The 22,976-nt window shown below is 45.0% G+C and overlaps 1 protein-coding gene and 3 non-coding genes across 9 annotated transcripts; all 4 read left to right on the top strand.

Moving 5' to 3' along the window:
• The first annotated feature begins 1,194 nt into the window (after positions 1 to 1,194).
• LOC116956287 (RNA-binding motif protein, X chromosome-like) lies at positions 1,195 to 18,097 on the top strand. Of its 6 annotated transcripts, none has more exons than XM_032977774.2 (9): positions 1,195 to 1,317; positions 2,553 to 2,674; positions 3,784 to 3,890; positions 4,998 to 5,115; positions 6,500 to 6,596; positions 7,997 to 8,092; positions 8,458 to 8,540; positions 10,992 to 15,720; positions 17,364 to 18,097. In XM_032977774.2, exons 2-8 carry the CDS (start codon positions 2,569 to 2,571, stop codon positions 11,444 to 11,446), a joined length of 1,062 nt encoding a protein of 353 aa, XP_032833665.1. In that variant the 5' UTR covers positions 1,195 to 1,317; positions 2,553 to 2,568; the 3' UTR covers positions 11,447 to 15,720; positions 17,364 to 18,097. The 6 variants fall into 6 exon arrangements, with proteins under 6 accessions (XP_032833665.1, XP_032833666.1, XP_032833667.2 ...); XM_032977776.2 differs by lacking the exon at positions 1,195 to 1,317 and adding an exon at positions 1,898 to 1,921 and having other exon boundaries at positions 15,613 to 15,720; XM_032977771.2 differs by lacking the exon at positions 1,195 to 1,317 and having other exon boundaries at positions 10,992 to 15,069; positions 15,613 to 15,720.
• On the top strand, positions 3,430 to 3,498 carry LOC116956360 (small nucleolar RNA SNORD61). Its single transcript, XR_004404997.1, has one exon. It is a non-coding gene; the product is annotated as a small nucleolar RNA SNORD61 (small nucleolar RNA).
• Positions 4,304 to 4,439, top strand: LOC116956361 (small nucleolar RNA SNORA17). Its single transcript, XR_004404998.1, has one exon. It is a non-coding gene; the product is annotated as a small nucleolar RNA SNORA17 (small nucleolar RNA).
• Positions 7,229 to 7,295, top strand: LOC142906454 (small nucleolar RNA SNORD61). The gene has a single exon (XR_012930292.1). It is a non-coding gene; the product is annotated as a small nucleolar RNA SNORD61 (small nucleolar RNA).
• Positions 18,098 to 22,976: the final 4,879 nt, after the last annotated feature.

Raw genomic sequence — 22,976 nt, 5'->3', positions numbered from 1 at the left:
TATGCGAAATAAGTAGAATTAAAATACACGGAATGTAATGGGCGAACGTACAAACCACACCGCGGCCTAAATACATTTCCCTTCGCTTCTAAAAGTGTGCTGATCTAGAAAGGTGCAGTGACTCATGATGCCAGCTATTAGCTGCAAAGTTTGGTCGTACATGTGATGTGTATCGTTTATTGTTAAATTTTAATCGCAGTTCCTATGATCACTTACATTGCTTTTATAGCTTTATTTTGGTAATTTAGAAAACGTATGGTTAAGCCATGTCTGTTGAAGTACGGAGTTAGCCTGATAACTTTATCTGAATTGTCTTATGGTTATTATTGTTAGACTTGCATCCCATTGGGATTTTTGCACACAGCGTTGATATAGAGTGTTTTTTTAAAGATGTTCTTTGTTCATGTTTAGTTTGTTGCGGTTGCACCCGAGTCAAGAGGCTCATGGCTCACAGGGCTATACCTAAGAAATTAAACTGAAAACGGAGCAATGCTTACGCCATTGCTGATCATTGCTTGAGGAAGAGCCTCCCATTATTAAAAGGAGCCCGAGCGGTTATTTGGTCTACTTTGCTGCACCTCCGATTAGCACGGCTGGCTACATACAGTGCGAAAGAGTGTTCTAGATACAAGTCACACACGATTACTCCCAAGACATTTCTAAATGTGCGGCAAACGGTAACCGGGTTTTCATTACCGTAATTGCGAAATTAGATTTTGACAACCCTCAAGCAGATGTTTATATTCTGTTCACAAAGCTCGAGGAATCATCAACGTAATTTATCGATAATCGTTTACATTATAATTTGGTGTCCTAATTAAAGTTCAATAAGCATTCAACATTTTCACGCAATTTATCCCTGGGTAAATGAACACAATTTACGTAATAACCAAGAGGATCTGGATAAACTCAATCAAATACTAATAGATCATGAGCTATTGCTTAAAGCAATCAAATACACCGTAACAGAGTAATAAAAAAATGTGAGCCAATCAAATGTGTAATCTTGACTTAAAGCTTTCGTGACTGCAGGAATTCATATTCTTTGGGTCTTTCGGTAAAGTCACGTAGATAGGAATATAAATAAAATGTGTAGTTTAACATAAATTTAAAATACGCAGAAGCCAATCAAACAAAGCATATAATTAACATAATTTAAGCAGTCCAATCAAATGTTCGTAATAGTAGCATAATATATGCATACCAATGAAACCTTCGGTGTCACATTAACATAATTTAGGCGGGTCCTATAAGAGACGCGACGCGCCCTCCCGCAATCCTTTGCGCGCTCCGCCATTCTGTTCGTGGCTTTCTAGGGTGAGTGGTTGTGTGTTCGTGCTTTCTCCGCGGATTTTAATTCACCGTTTTATTTCCTACTTATCTGCGCACTTACGTTTATAGTCAAGGCGATTTCGCCGCATGCAGACGTCTGCGTTTTAATGCGGACGTTTTGGAATAAAAAGGTGGCTTTTTTGTTTCGCGGCCATTTTCTATTGTTCGGGGTGGGGGGCGATGAAGGCGCCTCTTTGCGATCGAGTTTTCCCCGCGAGCCGCGTCGAGCTAACTCGCTTATTCTCAGTATATATTTTTTAAAATTTAAGCCGATATATTTACAGCTAGGATTACGAAAGCGGGATCCCCGGCCGCGTGTTTTAAACCGCCCATGTTAAGCGTCGTAGCCCCGCGAGGTTGCGTTTCATTGGCCGGTTCCGATCACGTGTCGCGTGTAGACCAATCGCGTTCGCAGATTACCAATCCCCACCCACCAGGCCTCTGAAAGAGCCCTCGGTTGGCGCCACTGCGCATGTGCTTACGCCGTTGAGTGATCCCCACGTGGGCGGATGCTTTCTTTCTGCTGCTGGATGGGGGCCTCACCCACACGCTTACCGGGTCGTGGGAGTTATGCGGCGACTTTTCAAACGTAACTTAATATTCATTTAAATAAACCGGAGAGTTAACCTGTATTTTACTTCGAAAACCGAACATGGCCGTTCACTCTCGAGGTTGTGGTTTCATACACGCGTTGTGATGGTGCTGGCATAGCCCTTTCTCTGCAGTGCTTTAGGACACGACCTCTGACCAGAAAGCGTCAATAGGGCAGATAACATTAACAATGTGTTAAACAAATGTAAGGTACATTTTGGACACCGAGGCCAGAGGTAGTGGATAAAGATTGTAGACTACGATGTGTTATTCTCCAGCCCGTGTATCATTTTATCATAGGGCAAGGCGTGCACACATGCTGTTTTGTGGTTTAAGACTCAACTGCTCTATCTTAATTATGTCCGAGATAAAACAGTACCTACGACTGCAAACAGTACATGGTCAACGACAAATCAAAGCAATTAATGAGCTCATAGCCAACTCCATTGAATGGCTAAGTGGTCTAGACTTCTTTTTGTTGCTATTCAAAAATTCAGTTGCTTATCTCTGCATCTCGACATACCAAATAAGACAAAACTGCTGTGTTTAATGCTCTTGAGATGGTTGAGCCCTGGTACTGATCGGTACGTACTGCTGTCGTGTTTTAACTGCTCTTGCGTTTATTGCAGGAACTCTTGTCTCAAGATGGGCGAGGTTGATCCAGGGAAATTGTTCATCGGTGGCCTCAGCACCGATACAAATGAAAACGCGCTGGAGACGATCTTCTCCAAGTATGGGAGGGTCGCTGAAGGTGCGCTCCCATTTGTTACGCATCTTCTCTGGGCTCCGACCACTTGTACGCAAGTGGTCGGAGCCCATAGAAGATGCCTTACTGCTTCCACAAGGCAGGTTGTATGTTGGCACTTGAGTTAGTTTTTTGTACAAAGCCAATATTTTCATTCTGTCCAGAAGATCTCGAGCATCTTATGCGTGTTTATTTATAGTGTATGGCCACAGCTTTTTATCGATTATAGTTTAATTTTGTCCAGCTCACACTTCACACATCCTATGGCTTGAACAAATCTAGGAATTGTTCATTCTTTTGTGTGTAATCGGTTCACCTGACCCCAGCAGCTAATACAGGCTACTATGGTCACACTGTTAAAAAAAACTTGATTCATTCTTGAATCGAATTATTAGCCTGAATCATGGAAATTCATTGAATTACGAAATAGGGGAGTAAGGCATCACACCAGTACTTATAAGCTCCATACAACCCGGGATCCTCTACGTGGAGACCATGATCTGACTAAAAATAAATCATGCTTTTAATCCACTACTTCATCAACTGGGTTCTGGCAGGAATGAATGAAAACTCCATTTTTAACAGTGCCATTCACACAAGGCTTCACATCGCTTTACAGGAAGTAATCAACCATTAACGCACACGAATGCAGGAAAATGATTGTTAAAGATGGTCAAAGTGGCTAACCCCGAATCCTAGTAATACAGGCCCATAAAGGCTGTAATGTGTGCGGGTCAGGTGGTCCAAGTTGTGATCGCAGTGCTGTGATGAATCTTCAACTCTGAGAACAAATGATGTTCACATCCTGTCCTCTAAGAAGTACTGAGCACTGACTGCTTATTAACAACTAGGGCAAGAGGTGGACCGGAGGTCAGCGCTGAGCTGGCACCATCGAGATCCATACTAGTCTCCTGTCTTTGAGTCCCCTATGTCTCCCGTATTCACCTCCTGTCCTGTTTACCATTTGTTTTTGTCTTCTACTCTTTGTCCATGCCTCTATATTCTGTCATTGTTTTGTCTGTGGGCCGTTTATCTCCTTTGGTTCTGTGCCCCTCTCTGCTGTCCTTTATTTCTCAATGGCTCTGTCTCTAATATCTGCTCGTGTTCCTCCCCAGTGCTGATCATGAAGGACCGGGAGACAAACCGCTCGAGAGGCTTCGCTTTTGTGACGTTTGCAAACCCTGACGACGCGAAGGGTGCCGAGAGGGACATGAACGGGAAGGTGAGTGCCATGACCTGTGCAGTCTGCACCTTCAGTTCTACCATACTGTTCAGAGTAAAACACTTAATTAGTTCCACACACTGTTTAAGATTCGTATCTGTTTTGCTTGGCCAGGTTTGAACTCGAGACCAGGGTAGTCTCTTTTCCAAGAATGACCCGGGTCACAATTGCCCTAAACAAAAAATATTGCAATGCGCTCCACAGACTTTTCATAGATATATTCAACTGATAATGTTCACACAGGCATGAAATTGTCTAATAATAGAACTGTCTGATTTGAAGTCCGACTAATGCAATAACTAGGTTTTTTTATCATGCCAGGGCGTTTGAGCACTGTGTAATAAGGATGTACTTGCATAGGTAGGACCCTCTGACTTGCATAGAACCCAAATGCTTTAACCTGACATCTCACATATGCCCCGCTAGGCGTTACAGTGATGGCCTCCCCTTGCCCTCACTGTGTCACGCGAGGCACAGATTAAACTGGTTCCTAGTTTACACTCGGCCGCCACCTACATGGTCGCCCTGAATGATTGTGGAGCCAACATGGCCTCGCTGACACCAATATGGCTGTCCTGATACAGACAGGAGGTTGGGGGGGGGAACCCTGCAACGGTTTGGAAATTCACTCCTGTTGATCGTGGCCAGGAACAAAACTCATGTAGTTGGGTTCGCAGGGTGGTGCAGGAATCAACTACAGTTAAACCGTGGATTGCGAGTAACTTGGTCTGCGAGTGTTTTGCAAGACGAGCAAAATTTTTAAATAGATATTGATAAACGAGCGTGGTTTTGCAATAGGAGTAGTACGTATACGTTTTGTCTGCCGAGCGTCATGTGATCACAACTGATATACGAGTGCTTTGGATTACAAATACGTTTCCGGAACGAATTATGCTCGCAATCCAAGGTTTTACTGTATTTGAATAGTTTTCCATGTACATTGTATTTGTGTGTGTATCCAGGGTGGTTAACAATCCCTGTACTCAAGGCCGAAACAATTTAGTTTGACACAAGACCCATCGGTTTCTTGTGTAAGCATAGTCTGGATTGTAGGAGTGTGTGGCATGCCGTTGAGATTCCCCCCCCGCGTGTATTCCCCTGCCACAGCCCCTGGATGGCAGGAATATCAAGGTGGAGCAGGCAACGAAGCCATCGTTCGAAGGCGGTGGTCGATTCGGCTCTTATCGGGGGTTTGGCTTCCGGGGTGGGCGCGGATCCTACCGAGGTGAGGCTCCTCATCACCGGGTCCCTCCCTCGTTGCAGCTAGCTCGATGACTCAATCTTGGACCTATTGGACTTCCTCCATCAACTGGCTCTTCTGCAGAGCACTTGCCTATCCGGACACTGTTCAGGCTCAAACTCATTTAGCTTCCAAGATCTGATAAGTTGCGGGGCGCAATAAAGTGATCGTAACATCACGTAAACAAACCTCGATGTCATATATTCCACACGACCACCCAATGGGGATGAAAAAATTGTTCTGGAATTACGACCCTGAATTGCACAAGGAGTGCGAATGACCCCGGTGCCGTGATGAGCAGTGAACCACTGAGTCGACCGTGCTGTTGTGGTTTTTCCTCTAAGAAACTCGGAGCATCGGCCAGCGTAAGAACTGATCCAACTGGTGTCCAATGGGCCACCGAGAGTTTTGGCCCACCCGAAACAGATATGGATTAGTTGGTGGAAAAATGACACTGACTTGAAAACTTTCGATGAGAGATTAATGAGATAGGGATATGAGAACGGTAGAAGAGTTACAGATTAGTGAGATGAAATAGAAATAAACAATATATTAGTGCTATCGACGAAAGATGCAGATTAGTGAAACGCTAAGTAGGATTGAAGTTTAAGAATAATTTTTTCATTACATTTATGCAAATTACATCTCAATGCTGAACATCACTAACCACGTTAACATTAAAAATTGCACGAACACCATCGAAACGAAATATAAACAGGATCAAGGGTACAAAAGGCAGCACAACACGAACCAGCTGGGTCAATGGCAAACACCTAAGCTCCAACATCGACGAAAGTACAGATCAACAACGAGTTTAATCTCACGCAGCGTCATCCATGCAAACGGCACCCCAATAGGCCGAATATGAAGGCCCAGCACACAAGTCGTAGGCAGCAGCAAACTAAGTTTAGAATTGTGATTTGAAACTTGAAAGGGGAGCTATTATGTATGAATGTAGTCGATTAAACAGGAGCTACAAAAGATAAAGCACTCCCAACAGTAATGCATTTGATGTTCAGTCCCAAGTCTATTCTGTGGGGCTTTGAACGTCACCTCCCTCCTATGATGAGAAATTCACTGGGCACTCAATTCCCTAACCCATAATTGAGCCACAGTAAAATGTGTTTACGAGACCACACTGAAAGATAGCCAAAATTAATTAAAGTAAAAAAATACCAATGTAATGTAGCTATCTAGAACGGGTTACTTCGAGGTGTCATTTACATACTATTTGAAAATTTAATGGACTTGTAATCTAGCACCTACCTGTTTCTGTCCACATATCCCTGGCGAGTGGTGAGGGCAAGTTGTGATTGTGTAGGGGGAAACTGAGTATTTAAATCATTTCGGGGGTTACCCTGTGCTGCAGGCCGTGACAGGGATGGCTACGGAGGCCCCCCAGCTCGCCGAGACGGCCCTCCGTCACGCCGCGACGACTACGACGACTACTATACCCCCCGGGAAGGGTAAGGGTGGACAAGCGGCGGTTGAGAGGGAGTGAGGGGTGAGATGAGGGAACATTATCACCGCTGTTTGTGGGTGTTCTCCAGGTACTCTGCATATTTTAGAGATGCATTGACACTGGTGGATATATAACAGCAGTTGTTAACCAGTAACCTCTGGTAAATCTGGGTGAGTTGCTGGTACCAATTACTGAGTGTAGTCAGTCTCATTGACTTTTCTGGTATTGGAGTTCAGTGCAATGGCTACGACACCAACGCCTCCTTTACCCAGTGCGTCCCTTGTCTGCCCCCACTTAAAACCGTTTCCTCCCGGTGTCGAGCATTGCCAATGCGTTTATGCACGTGTTGGGCAGTTTCTTCACGCATTTGTCTTGTGTAGATGGCTCAAATACTTGTATATCGTTAAGTGATTACATCATAATGGAAAAGCATAGTCAATCTCTTAGGAAGCTGACACGACATGCAAGGTGGTTTGGCCAGCATCACGCTCACCGGTGTATGGCCTTGGTTCCTCGAATGCTTAGGGAACGCCCAGGCCACCTTCAATCAGATAGGAGTTGTTTCCATGACAGGAGGATACCCATGTAGATGCAGCTGGCACTGCTTGTGTGAACTTCAGTGAGGGTCAGCCCAGTGCAGTGATGAAACTTCTGTGCTGAATACCTGATTATTTCACTTTTTCCTCTAAGAAGTACTGAGCACTGTGCAAGCCTCGGCCAGAAATGGCATAATTTTTAAAAAAATCAGGGGTGGTTTGCATCGATTAATATTAGTCGAAAATGTATCCAATTTAATGCCAATTGCACTTTAGGCATGTCATGAGATGCAAAATGCATTTGCAGAGATAGAACCCTCCATGTTAGTGACTGGCCCACAGAATTTTCCCCGCAGGCCTTGCCACTGTTATACTAATGACATGGCAGTCGAACCAATTCATATATTTTTTAAGATCATGATATATGAAAAAAATAGTTTTTTTTTAATTATTGATGTTTGATTGTATACAATGGGTTCACATCACCCCTAGAAGTCTGTACTGATCCTTGTTAGAACTACACTTGGAAGATCACATCACATGTTGTACGGTACGGGTCTTTATGCGAGTCTGGGTTGTCATGAGTGCATGGGCCTCTATACGAGCCTATGTCGGTGTAGTTGTGAATGATGTGTGATCCATCACCCATGCGACCGATCATTGCTCGTATGCTTTTGTACGGGGTACAAACAGACTTCATCTGGCATTCCCCAACGCCATCGAATGGCTTCTCCAAACTGAACGTGTACCATACAGAATGAGACTCTTCACCCCTGCAATAGCTGGAGGTGCTGACGTTCACCGTGATGTTAAAGAGGGAATAATATTGTTAATTTGAGCTTACACTGAGCGCCGTGTGTTGGTGCAGCTACTCCGGCAGGGATTATGGAGGCTCGCGAGACTCACAAGAGCACTACGGGGGACACAGGGGCGACGGGTACAGAACAGGGGCTCTTGCCTACGGGTGAGTGGGTGACGTAGAGACGGGTGAGTGACTCCATGGGAACGGGCGAGCGACGTGGGTATAGGTAAGTTAAGGGGAGGTAGAGACGGGTGAGTGACTCCATGTGGGTACGGTTGAGTGCGTGAAGTCGAGTGACATCGGTGAGTGGTGTGAGAATGGGTGAGTGATAGATGGTTGAGGAGTAAGTTCATATTGGTGCAGGTGTGTGCGTTCAGGTGAGGGACCTGTACATTTTTTTGTCTCTGCATTGTTCATGTGTTATGGTGTTTGCTCATGGATTTTCTTTTCGTGCGTTCTCTCTTTCCTGACCTACTTGGTCTCCTGCTGTCACTTGTGCTCCTTTCGCCGTGGTCTCCACGTGGCAGTGAGCGTGATGGCTACTCCAGCCGGGAGTCCCGCGACTACGGCGCCAGCGGCGGCAACTACAGGGACGCCTATGACAGCTACAGTGAGTGCCCCCACCAACCCCTCAATCAGTTCCCGCCTATCTAGCCCCTCCCCTTCCAGTCGCAAATCACATGCCTTATTACTTCCCAACAGCACCTGCCTTTTTTACAGCCATAGCTTTAAACCTACGTTGACCAGCGTAGCAAAGTATGGTTACCTTTTTTTGGGCATGGTGTGCGGAAACCCTTATCCTGCAGTGGGTTGACTAAAGTGCTGTGCATGTACATATGCGTGATGTGCTTGACCCATGCTGCCATGTAGACATGTACAACAACACTTAATCCACTCCTGGATGAGGGCCGCCTGCGCTGTCATAAGGTCATTGGGTTATTTGACCATACTTCACGATAGTGTAGGTTGGTTAAAGCAGGAGAACAGGACTTTTAATTATTTGCTGTCCTGCCTTTTCCACCCATGAGACAACCTGTTTATGCATCCGGGCACTCACCTGTTTGGCTTCTAAGATCTAATGGGATCAGATGATTTCTAGGTGATCTGGTCTTATGCTTTTTATCGGTAAACTGACGTAATTGGAGAAAATTGTTTATGCTAATAAAGGCCATCATTACTGTCCCCTTTACCAAAACATCCAGAACTTTGTTTGCACACCGTACTATCGTTTTAGAAAACCTGCCCTAAAGTATTGTCTTTGTTACCGTAAAAAACGACGAGTGTGAACATACTACATAGTTGCAAATTCAAGCAATATGTTGTGGTGTATTGATGCATGTGTCAATGACAGTCAAAATCATCGCATCATAGAAAAAAATCCGTTTGGAGCTCTCACAGGGCAGTGCATCAAATATGTTGGAGGGCCCACAGGTGCAGATGTCACTTTTTTATCCCTGTAGTAGGCGGGGGTGCAACATTGTTCTACACACCCAGGTATAGATTCATGTTTGCATGGCAATCGAGTCAATATTTCTTTTAGTTTTCGGAGCTGGAACTTTATCCATATTAAGTTGCAGAACCAATTTTAATTTGATCTGTTGCATGCAGTCACTGATCCAAGACCAACTCGCTACACTTGAAGACCTGGTTTAATCCCTGGCAGCTGCCAATATTCCCAGCGATTCCAACTTAGCAGTCTGACCTCTGAGCCGCTTAGACACCGAGTCAAAGTGCTGCAGTAATATTCTGAGTGGTGGCACGATGAACATGAGCGAGTCGGTGTGCCAGGGTGCTTAACTGCACAAATCTCCCGATTCGAGGTTCTCTTGAAAACATTTTCCGTCCTTGACATACAATTCACGAACTCTACATAAAAGTATTCTGGCAGAAAGTTTGTGTAGTTGAGCATGTACATGGCGAGCTGTCTGACAGGTAAGACCTTAATCTCTTGCTGTTAGTCTCGTAGAGCTTCACAAACATCCACCATCCCTGGAGATGTACATTTTGTCTAAAATAATTACGAGGAAGCGCATTTCAATATAAATGCCTGCTTTAGGACGGCAACCTGAGGCAGTGACTGAATTCTATTAATGTCCTAGAGACATTGCATCTTTCCAACGAGAGATTAAAATAGAATAGGATTTAAATTTTCGATCATTGCACATGTTTTTATGTTTGTATTTTAGAAAAATGTGCTCTTGAGAAGGAGCTAGAAGAATGAAGTTTGCTTCAATCTTTTACAATGTAAAGAAGGAATATGTGTTCATACTTTAAACGAATTGTAATGTTTTTTTAGCAGTGTCAGCCCTCAGATTGTTATATAGGACTCTCGAAGAAAACTATGTAATAAAAAAGATGCAGATTGCTTTCAAATTTAGACTTTAACACTGGCTTCTTATAAGCTTTACCACAGCATCATTCGTCAATCCACAGATTTTGCTATTTCCACAGACCCTAAGGAGCAGCTGCAGGAATTCACTCTTATTTCATGCAAGCGCTATAAGCCCTTAACTGTGTCTGTGAATGTCGTGGTCTCTGAATCGCCCTCAGTGATGTCTCCACAAACCCTGTGTGCAGTTCTTTCCACAGCCACCAGTCTTGCATAAACGCAGCACGGGCGAGTATCGACGCACAGATCTCATCACCTCTAGCTCGTGAACCAAACTGCTCCCAAATATTGATGGAATCCCATTTCAGAAACAAAATGTTTCTCATGAATAAATGAAATCCACATCTACATTCAAAAAGAAAGTGAAAATGTTTCGTCCATGTGGGATTATTTCATAGGCAAGTTGTCAAAAGCGCACCTCTGAAACTCATGGATTCAACTCCTGCAAGGGCAGGCAGCGGAACCATTTGAGACCAACTCAAATCGCTGGGATTAAATGCAGGTCTAAATCAAACATTTAAGATCAACTCACACTGGTATTAAACGCAGGCACCAGAAACGTTTGTGGTCCATTCAAGCTACTGTAGGACGAAATGCAGGCAGCAGGACTGTTTTGTACCCGCTGAAATCCACAATGTTGTAGGATTCACAAGTTGCGACTGAACCCCACAGGTAGCGCCCGTAGCGCCCCGCCCACGCGCGGCTCGTTTGGCGGTGGCGGTACCACCGCACGCTACGAAGACTACAGCGGCGCGAGCTCACGCGACGCTTACGGGGGCGGTGGCGGCACCGCGCGTTATGGCGCCTCCACTCGTGGCTCCGGGGACCGCCCAGGCCGGGGGGGCCGTGGCGGGGATGGTGGCCGCGGCGGCTTTCAGCCGCGCGATGCCTATTCGGCCGGCGGCCGCGGGGGGGGAGCCCCGCGTGACCCCTACGGCGGGGCCGGGGCAGGACGCGGAGGGAGAGGTGCCCCCAGAGATTCGTATGGCCCCCCTAGGGACTCGTACGGCCCGCCCAGAGATTCGTATGGGGCCCCCCCCAGAGATTCTTATGGCGCCCCTGCTCGGGATTCCTATGGGCCCCCTGCTGCACGCGGTGGGGATTCTAGGGGCAGGAGCCGCTATTGAGCAGAGCTGAGCCGTGGATGTTAATGCCCTTCCACCGTATTGTCATTGTTATCCCTGTCATTATTTCTACTACTATATACGACTAATGTGTTATTTGGCAAGCTAATGGACTCTCCGGCCAGTGAGAGTGCCGTCGGCAGGCGGTTGCCAAGATGTCATTGTGTTTAGGCTGGTGTGAGGCATTATGGGAAAAGCCGAATGTGCAGCCACTTTAATTTTCAGTGAGGCAGCGTGGCTGATTAGCAATGTAACAATTATAATAGATTCCAATGCTCAAAACACATGTGGAGTATTTAAATATGCGAGTTCTAATTCACCTGAAAAAAGCGGCGCAACACGATACATCGGCTTCGTAAGCAAATGACTGCAAATGAAATGTTTTTTTATCGTCAGTACGGTATTGTACTGCAGCACGGTTACCAACTAGATCAGGATGCTGCCGCCACTGGTGGTCAAGAGGCGTTTGAGGTTTTTTTCCATAATGCCGTGGGGCCTAATTTTTTTTCACTTTGGTGAGTCTCATTTGATATTAATGGTATTAATATTTTACGTACATTGTTGATAGACGTGAAGTCTTAGGATGTGTTCATGTTTCCAATTAAAATGGCAAGGTAACAAGGAGTGCGATGTTAGATGGCGGAATAGATTTGCATTAAGAAAATCGACACTTGGATTTGTCAAAACATTTATAAGGAACCTGATGTCAAGAGAGACGGTAGCAAATATCTGATTATAGGTCTGATTAAAATGAAGGAAAACCATTACAAGAGACTTGAGGGCCATTTCAAGGGGTCTGGAACATGCTTTGACATCAGGTATATATCGGCCTTAATTTGCCGTTCAGGGAAAGTGAAATAACGCATGAGGCAAAAATATTCCAACAGCAACAAAGAAACATGGAGTGTCTGAAAACGCAGACTCGTCATGGAGCTGTTACATGTACATATTCAACACCAAAGCAGAATTTTCAAAATTATAAAAAAATTCCCAATATTAAGTAAACCGTCAACTTTTCTAAAGTCAATGTCGAGCCGATACCCACGTCTTGCATTTTTACTGCTGTGCTGGTGTTTTTAACAGTTGTCGGAAACGAACACAAGTTGGGTTCTCTTCTAAATACAGTCGCAACAGCGGAGTTCACGATGTTGTGCACGCCGGGAGAACGTGTTTGCAATGCTGTTTGAGTTTTTGTAGTAATTCAACTGTCGTGACCCTTGATAAACAAATAAACGAGAGAGACAGAAGTGAAAAGTTTCCATTCAAATCACCAAGCGGGCTCGTGACAGAGCATATCAGTCGTGCAGGTTAAACAGATTTAACTGAACAAAACAAACCCAAATGAAATGGGCGCATCTCTCAAAACATCTCAAGCCAAAATAAGTCTTGCAGAGTTGCCTTCGGTGGAACAGCTATTGAAACGATCAAAAGATTATTGCCTTGGAAGTAAAATTGAAAGTTTTTGAAATATGAAGTTACGTTTCATACGTTTAGTAGGGTTTGGCCATGCTCAATTCAAAGTCAATTGTGGAAACGCAGTCTGAAATGTGTTTAACCTGAAGCTGAAAGAGTGTCGCTACTCGTTTGTCGTTTGCCCTGTTCTCCATGATGGGAAAAGACCGAAAGCCGCATTGCGAGTCATGCACACTCTATAATCGCTCCACCGTGGTCGTTTCCCAACACTTTCACCGACAGTGGCAGCCAAACCATACATCCTTTACAACCACAAGTGAGGCTGCCAGCAACACGTTACATCTCCAGACGGTGCATGTTCTGCGTTTTGCCATGTTGATGGTAATCGGTAAATGGAACATTTAAAACCTTTTCAACCAATTTGTTTAATTACGTGCACAAACCCATTGAGATTCATCTTCAGACTGTTAGAGGAGAGCTTTCAATTAATCGGCTAGTACATGGTTCATTTGAGCTTTAGTACACTCTACCCTGCTCTTGTGAACATCACAAGGTTTGTAGAGTCCGCTTCATAGTGACGGATGAAACCCAAACATCAAGCTGCCTTGCAACTACCCATTCCCAAAAGGTCATGTCACATGGCATCTATGTAGTGTCTTCATGCAATTACCAAAGCTTTAACATTAGCAAAAACAAAGCCCTGTTCACATCAATGTTGATTCCAATGCAACGTTAACTAAGCTTACATCAGTTTAACACGTAGGCTTTCACCTGAATAAGCTTACATCGTTGAGCCTGACCAGCATTCAAACGCAAGTGCGCTGATCAAATGCGCGGTTGTGTATTGTGTCCATGCAAATAGTGACAGGCTCTCGTGGGAACTTCAAAGATTGCGATCTGATCATTTTACCCTTTGTAACTTCAGGAGATATGAAGGGTGAATCATGGGTAGATCAACGAGTCACATTAAAACAATACTCCAATACAACTACGTGGGTTACAGCTACCCCATTGAAATGCTTACATTTGAGCACAGTGCATGTTTATGAAATGGGAAAGCAAAACTGAACTTGGATTTAGAATTCCAGACTGATAAAATTGCTTCACATTGAGTTAATTTTGTCACTGGTGTACCTTGGTAGGAATTCAGAAGCTGAAGGAACATTCTCACAAGTACACGGTTCATCCGTGGCCATGGTCTCATTACAATCTCCACGTAAACGAAGCTGCAAACCAAGAGGCAACACTTTCAAACATTTAGACCAAAAAACAACTTTCATGGAATAGCGTGCCCGTTTTTGTCGTCATGTGGCAACAGAAAATGAACTCGGCATTCCAATATAAAAATACTTGCTCGATTGTATTGGTTTGCCAGCTTTATTCACATCATGTGGGAGATTGTAGTCTGAAAGATTGAGCAACGTAAAAAAAACCTCGGCTTTCTCAGATGCAAGGGCACTGCACCACCAGTCCGTGCTCCGAGCTGCCGGTTTTCATCAAACAGTAAGCGACTCCGACTTTCCGTTTTTTCCCCACCATTCACAGCTCTGCCATTGCCCTTCCAAAGCGGTGAAGGGAGGCAGTTCAATCACTCATTCACACAGGCAGTTTGCATGCCAAGGTTTTTCAGTTTTATTATTACGTGGTCATTGTCTAGTAATTGGCCTTCTGTAGTCCTGGTTTAAAATGAGCATAAGTAGTGTTGAATGGTCAGTGCTCAGTGATGTTACGATTTAAAAAAGAAACGAGCATCTGCGCATTTCTGCACTTTGTTACTGCGCTCATTAGCAAATGTCAAATTGGTTGCATCTCCAGTCGGTGTTGATGAGCTGAAAAATACAAACGCTGAGATGAAGCAAATACAATGTCAATTAGCCATTTCATTCGAAATGGCATCTTTGAACGTGGCTGGAGTATCCCGCTGGCATCCACATGCCCCTCCATTGGCTTGCAAGGTGTTGTGGCGCTATCTAACGCGATGCTGTCAAAAGCGGTGTCTCCCTTGTTTGGTAAATTGGTAAAAGTAACCGACTCTAGGGTCCACGTACAAGCAGTAGCCTGCCGTAGCTGTGATGCTGGGTTTGTTTGTGTCGAAACCGATGTTTAACAAATCCACTCCTGAAAGCCAATGTCACAAGGATTCAAACGGCAACATGGACGGATCAGGGTGGAGGAGTCAAAATTCATCTGGGACGGCAAGCAATGGAGGACTGGTAACTCAAAACAAAAGAAAGCAAAACCCAAACAAAAACATACGTCGTCATTTTCCATTCATTTCCCCAGGGAAAAAAAACTTCTAGCCAGTTATTTTCTTTAATGTTTTCAAATAGATGAATGCAGCACGTAACCTTTCAATGCCAGTTTTCACTTGGTCTGAACTGACTTCATCGGATTCCACGAGAAAAACGTGTTTCTTGCCAGACTTGTCGAATGACACGCAAAACAAGAACGTTAATGTCAGAAAATCCTTTGTTTAGCGTTACAGAATATTCGGTGCATTGTTAAAACTGTCCATCCCAACGTCAAACTAGGATTGAATTTAAACATTCGTCATGACAGAAAATCTCCCCCCCCCCCTTTTCCTTGAGTGTGGGTTTTTAATAAAATACCTTGTCATGCAGCGACTTAAAATGATGAATCTGTTGAATGATTTGGACTTGTGGCATCGCAGGGCGCTGTAGGGAAGTGTGAACGCGCGCGGGTGTCTGCGCTGCCGGTCGACCTCTAACGAGCATGTCCGCCCGTTCTCTTTGCAGAGTGAGCCAACAAAGGGGTCCTTTGGCAATTCATCGCGATCCGAGCACCAACTGCAATTTGGTGTCTCATGAACAAGCAGCCGATTGGAAACGCACGTCCACTGAGAGGTACGTTCCAGGTTTCATTACGCCCACTCAAACATTCTAAACCCGAAATTAAGGTGTGACCAGTTAAATCTTTTCAAAGGCTCCCTGGCACAACTTGCACAAAGCAAACTTCCCCGATTCGAGCCCTGGAGTGGCTGACTGCAGTGTATGTGACACTGCGCCATTAAAGCAGTTTTCTGGATTCGTGCAGTGCCAGGGAACTAATATGGCTCTTCTCTAAATCCATTCACCCAGGTGAATGCACTGCCTCTAATTCGCATGCACCATTTCGCCTGTGTTCATCTGTGAGGCTGAATGAAGACTTGAAAATAACTGATTGTACAGTTTGATTTAAAGCTTTCGTGACTGCAGTAATTCATATTCTTAACTCTTTCGGTGAAGTCACGTTGAAGGGAAATAATAAAATATATATAAAACAAAAATTCTCTCGACGTTTCGACCATAACACAAACGGTCATGATGTTTCATGATGACCGTTTGTGTTATGGTCGAAACGTGAGAATTTTTATTGTTTTATATATATTTTATTTTCTTTGGTTCTTTCGTCCTTTCACCTGATGAAGGCCGCTTGTGTTGTGGCCGAAACGTGAGAATATTATTGTGTTATTTTATTTTATCAATTTATTATTTTATTCTCATTCTACGTGACTTTACCGAAAGAACCAAAGAAGATGAATCATTGCAGTCACGAAAGCTTAATCGAAATATTTTATTGTTTCCCTTCAACGTGACTTTACCGAAAGAGCTAAGAATATGATTGTACATTGTTGTTGAACCCAAGGGGCAGGTGAGATACCCTTCTCAACGTGTGATTTAGTGTTTTTTATTTCAATTCTTACACTCACAAAACTTGCAAACTGCAAGGATAAATGTTACTTTTAATGTAACTGCATTAAAGGTAGTGATTATCTTACTTTTCCTGTACTGTGCACTCCTATCTTTTTAATGTAACTATTTGATCAGCCTCTACTGGACATATGTGAAAAAGAGCTTCCTAGCTCATCGGATTGCTCCAGGATAAATATTCTGATTCTGAACAATGTAGGTCATACACCAACAAGTCTCACTGACCAGCATGGTGAAGTACATAACTCTTATCCCTTGTGATATGAGAGACCAATTTCGCAAATTCATTATCTGTGGGGTAAAAAAATGCAGATAACCCTATGGGTAACAATGGATTTGCCATGACTCTTATCCAATAAATAAATTGTGGATAATAGGACTAATAACAATGTCAATTAGCCAGTATTAACCTGCTAATTATAGACGTTATTTGCTTCAACTTATCCACGAAACAACTGAATATCAGGAAGCAGCATTGCTGTGCTTTATGGATACATTTGCAGAAAATAGAAAGAAATAGGGCCACGGACCCTACAGCTGCAGTGGATAATAGGAGTCTCAGATAATAAGGCTGTGGATAAGAGGAGTTCTGGATGGTCCAATAACCCTTACAGGCTTGGGGCAGCGCTCTCATCCAACAGTGGATTGACAAACGGGCTGTACATGTACACGTGTTCACATTGGCAAGTGAAAGCTGCTCTCATTGGCATGTTTGGGTCTTCCTCCACTTGTGATGTTGAGAGGCAAACCTCCCACCCTGCTTATCTCATGATGAATTTCTCTTCTCTCGGCTCTAGACTGAGAAGTGTTGGGATGGACCGTGCCGGCCTCGGTGAACGATGAGGCTGTGTGCATCCAGCACCTCGGGAGGCATGGAGAAACGCAGCATTGAAGAGTGGAAGGCCTTGGGGAGTCATCCGGCTCTCGTCTTCATGACGTCGTGTTGCACTGAAACTAGCTCACCGGGTGTTGAGCCTTGCGTTGATCCCGGGCGGCTGTTCCAAATGTTACGATAAGGTATATTACATGTGGTGAACTGACACAGGATCGCTGAGACACCTTGGGTCACTCCTAAATATGATTTGTGTCCTCATCGCAGAACGTCGCGATTTGTCCCTTTGACAAAATGGTGTCACTTAGGAAACCCCAAAAGTCATCAGGTTTCTCAACAAACTCGCTGAGTTGCCAAATGCTGCTCACGCTTTGACATCGATCGCGGCAGTCCCTTTACAATGTACAACGTTGATGAGACTTGGTTTAATCCGATCCAAGGCTTCTTCCCATGGTTATGGTGAAATCGGTCCCTGTCATTTAATTCTAACCACTAGCTCACCAGTCATTACAGTAACACACTAGGACAGGAAGACTCCGTGTTTTCACGTTTGTCTATTTTATTCATTTGTGTACACATGCGATTGGGAATTGTGAATTGGCAATGAAAAGCTCCTAGATGTGAGAATGGGCAAAGCATATTTTGCAACTGTATTGTCTTTATTCAATAAAAACCCTCCCTGGAGAGCTGTGCACTGCAGTTTGGTGTAATGTTTCCTTCGCTCGCGAGTGTAGCAAAACCAGCCACATGAAATCCCTCATGTCGTTGGCCTCTCGTGATTGGGGTTGGAGAAAGAGGCCCTTTACAGACATTTGAGATAATGCGTTGATTGATCTGGACTCCTGATAACTCCACCCATCCAAGTGTGGTTATTTCTACAAGGATTCAAAGTTGTGTTTTATGAACTTAATCAAAATACTATTGCGGTGCATACGAGAGGAACGGGTGAGCCATGGGCACCTGGGAGGAGAGAGGTTATATATTGAGGGGTAGAATGCAGAATGAGACGGATTGGGAAAGTGGGAGATGGATCAGGGATTGTATGGATTGAGGTAGCTGGAGTTTACCCATATTAAATTTAAATTATGCAATTTTGGTCCAGTCGTTCCTGGCTTGGATGAGGCCATCCCTTCACTCAGAAGAAATCCGGATTAATCACAGGCAGCTAAACTTAACCCAGGCTCCCAGCGGTCCTGGCTCAACGACTACCTCCAATATTAAATATCTGGAGCGATTGAACCCCAAAGCAATCAGAGGCCCTGTGGTTTTCGGAGCCTGTGTTTGAAAGGCCACGTAAGGAGGGTTCCACACCCTAAACTCAAATCCCAACAACGGGCTCATGCCACCAGAATAAAAATACCACGGGGGCTGTGAGCGTGCGCCTAAAATAGTGGGGCACCGTTTGTCACAGTCCTGACAATCGTGGGGCAGGTGGTCGTGATGGAGCAGTGGCTCCGCTCAGATTCTTTCCAGTAAGACGGCCGACAACAGCTCTGCTGCTGGGATCATCGCTATTGTCAACCGCAGAGGCCTCTGCTGGCCTAGACATTGTCAGAATCAGAAAATATTTTTGTAATTTAATATATATTTTAATTTATGCTATATGTATTTTACAAAGTTCGTTTCCAATCGGTCTTAACGTCATTTCATTGCTACTCTCTCCCTCAGTTGCGCTGCTTCCAGTGCAGCTAATAAGTTAGAGCGTTTATCCAATGAGATTTCCACCTTTGGTTCTTTCGGTAAAGTCACGTAGAATGAGAATAAAATAAATTGATAAAATAATAAAATTCTCACGACGTTTCGGCTACAACACACAAGCGGCCTTCATCAGGTGAAGGGGACGAGACTGTCTGGAGGACAGCGCTGCTCCAGCGCTGTCCTCCAGTCTCGTCCCTTCACCTGATGAAGGCCGCTTGTGTTGTGGCTGAAACGTGATAATTTTATTGTGTTATTTTATTTTATCAATTTATTATTTTATTCTCATTCTACGTGACATTACCGAAAGAACCAAAGAAGATGAATCCTTGCAGTCACGAAAGCTTTAAATTGAGATTTCCACCTGTGCTTTCTCTGCCTGTCCGGCTGAGAAATCTTCCCTAAGGCCGTCAGAATGTCGAGTGAATCCCCTCTGCTGTTGAAGCAAATGGGAACAATGTTGATTGTAATTTTTTAAACCAACCATATTTCGAGTTTGCCATGTTGGGCGTATTCTTTGACGCCGGAGCCTGCTTGGTGGCCTCGCCGCCTACGTTAGCATTTTTCGTGTGGCATCGGAGGGCCAGTTAGATAACTGAAGTAAAACTAGCGAGCACGTAACGTAGCATTAACGACTATGAGCCAAGAATGTATGTGTCCCGTGTGAGACGTCACTCCACGTCGGCCAGCCCCCATTAATAATCTTGAACAGGTGAGGTCCTCCACATGGACCCCTCCCCTCATTAATAATCATGAGCGGGTGACGTCACTCCACATCGAACAGCCCCCCTCATTAATAATCATGAAGAGGTGACGTCTTCTAAATGGACCCCTGCCATTAATAATATTTTGCGGGTGACGTCACTCCACATGGGTGGGCGAGGCGCCTCCTCCCCCCTCATCGTCAACTTACAACCCTCACTACAAAGGCAGAACCCTCACGTCACGTGATCTCTGTGATGCTGTTGTTGAGACATCAAAGTAAAAAGGACGTCGTGATGAACACCGGATTATAACCTTAAAATGAAATAAGTCTGTGTCACCGCGCCCTTACAAATTGCACACAAATTGATGCAATGAATATATCACGTCGCACTCTGCTTTTCTCTTTCAAGTTACAGATTTACTGAAATACACCCGTCCTTGGACGGGCAAAAGGCTAGTCATCTAGGATTTATTTCAACTTTATTTCGTGATGTTTAGATTTTTACATGTAGTGCTTTACATTTTTTGTAGGGAAGCCTATTGAATCCTGATTGTGTTTTACGGCATTTTTGCTTGCTTGGTGGTCGTATTAGTAAATGTGACGGGTTGTTGTGAGTTCGTTCTTGTTTCTTTGGTAATTAAATTGATTTGTCTTCTTTGGTTCTTTCGGTAAAGTCACGTAGAATGAGATTAAAATAATAAATTGATAAAATAAAATAACACAATAATATTCTCACGACGTTTCGGCCACAACACAAGTGGCCACGTTCAGATCTGAACGTGGCTCTTTCACTCCAGCGCTGTCCTACCAGACAGTCTCATCCCTTCACCTGATGAAGGCCGCTTTGTGTTGTGGCCGAAACGTCGTGAGAATATTATTGTGTTATTTTATTTTATAAATTTATTATTTTAATCTCATTCTACGTGACTTTACCGAAAGAACCAAAGAAGATGAATCATTGCAGTCACGAAAGCTTTAAATCGAAATTTAAATTGATGTGGGCTATGCGATGTCTATTTGTGATGCAGCATCCTGTCATACTGCGTAATAGTGGCACATCCTTGATGGTTTCAATCACCATGTATTCATGTCTCTGTAATTAGTGTGTTATGCAGTAGAACCACGCGCAGACGAGGAATACTATAAGGGCTGTTGCCCTTTATTAAACACTGTCACACTCAACACTCGACGCTCGCACCTGGGGTAGGTGCTCTCTATCTCGGTCCTTTACCCCGGACACTGAATGCTATCTGGGTCCTGCCCTCGGCTATCCCTCGGGGCTCTCTCACTCGTCTGCCCGGAGCGGGGGTTCAGCCAACGTTACTTCCGCAACAAGGAGAGAGGAACCCTCTCCTTCTCTTTGGTTCTGTCGGTAAAGTCACGTAGGTAAAAAAATAATAGATCACGACGTTTCGATCGCAACACAAGCGATTGTCATCAGGTGGGACAACCACAGCGAGAAACAAACTGCTGAAGTCGGCGAGAGATCTGCCGTGGCACGAGGTTATATAGGCCTCGGCAGTAGGGGGGGGGGGGGGTGAGAGAGAAGTGGGGGGGGAAGGAGGCGGGGCAGAAAGTGGACCCCGCAGCAGCACCCGGGTGCTCACTGGAGTAAAGTCGACCACTGCGGCAGCAGCCGACCCTGACTGAATACTCAGGACCCAACCCTTGGCTATCCCCTTGGCTCTCCCACTCGTCTGTCCGGAGCAGGGGTTTATCCAACATTGCTCTGCGACGAGGAGGGAGAGACCCCCTGCAGCCGATCCTTACCCTGGCTCCCCACAACGACCACGCCTTCATCACGGGGTTCCCCTTAAGAACCCCTTGGGCTGCTCCTCCCCCCAGCTCGGACCCGCCTTTGTTCCCGAAGGTGCCCCTTGCACCACCCGTGACGTTACGTCATCCTTGACTGTCAACCCGCTCGCACCTCTTTCTGTTTGCCCCCTCATTGGTTACTCACAATACTCCACTACAAGTGTATTGTAACTCTCATCGGTGTTGAGCCTCGTGTTAAATCACTTTATTTCACTCGATAAAGGTTACTGTCACTGTGAATATGGAATGATTACGTTGAATGGCAATGGCCTATAGCCCTAGGCCCTAGTGTCACGGTGAGGTTATTCGAACGCGGTTTATTTTGCGGGAGGATAGCACTGAAGGCCGAGGTGTAAAATACACGGCCCATCACTGGTCAACTGTATAATTATTTAGTTGATACAGCGTCATTCGTAGAGTTGCATATCAACGCGGTACATTAATTGCACACATCACAGAAGGGATTAATCCCCAGAGAAGGAACTCGTGAACAAGGTGATCAGATATTGGGGCATCTGCCTACACGTTGCGTGGCCTCGCTCGCCCTCCGGCTCCAGCCCTTAGCGTCCCCCGTGGCTGTGATCTGTGAGGCCGGCTGCCTTGCCAGTCCCAACCCCTGGAGATGGCGATCAACCTGCAGCAGCCACAAGGACACTGGCCTCCGCTTTGGCCTTTTCCTGCCAGCAGTGACTCCCAATTCGGAGTACCTTCCCAGCTGGATCAACCTTAGGGAAAGCGGGCATGAATGTGGTGACCAAGTGCAGAAATAAGCAAAATTAACAAAATATAATAAATTCCAAAAGGCGTTGACAATGTTGACCAAGTCGAACTTTCAGCTGCTTACACCATCCAAAAACATCGACCCACTGACGGGCTCCCATAATCCACTCAGCTCGTCACACAAGCCAAGAAATCTTCGGTGGGGTGGCCACATGTCGGACAAAGGAAATTAACGAGGACCTTTTAAACCAACAAAACCCCTCAATGCATGACCTGTTTATCATCGTAAACCGAGTTGGGGGTGGGAGGGGTGGGGCTGGGTGGGGAGGGGCTGGTCACACCGTGGTGCCCTTATAAAACTCAACGTTTAACCTACTCACGCCGGCTTGTGCCCGCCCTCACAGTTGGGCATATTTGCGGAATACACCACGCCGCCGTTGACCCTGGCCATTGACCGAGCAACCCAACGTTCCTACCAGCTCCCTCCGCAGGAATGTGTTATTGAATGTAGTGGATGAGAGACTCGGGAAGAGCGTATAAAGGAGACTCACAGAAAATAAGCCTAGAGGGTTAAGATGAATACATGAAGGGAAACAATAAAATAATACAAATATAAAACAATAAAATTCTCACGACGTTTCG

The sequence above is a fragment of the Petromyzon marinus genome, chromosome 64 (assembly GCF_048934315.1).
Source record: "Petromyzon marinus isolate PM22_M1 ecotype Great Lakes invasive population chromosome 64, UKy_Petmar_22M1.pri1.0, whole genome shotgun sequence".
NCBI lineage: Eukaryota > Metazoa > Chordata > Hyperoartia > Petromyzontiformes > Petromyzontidae > Petromyzon > Petromyzon marinus.
Note: the sequence above shows the minus strand (reverse complement) of the source record. Positions and strands in the feature narration are given on the sequence as shown.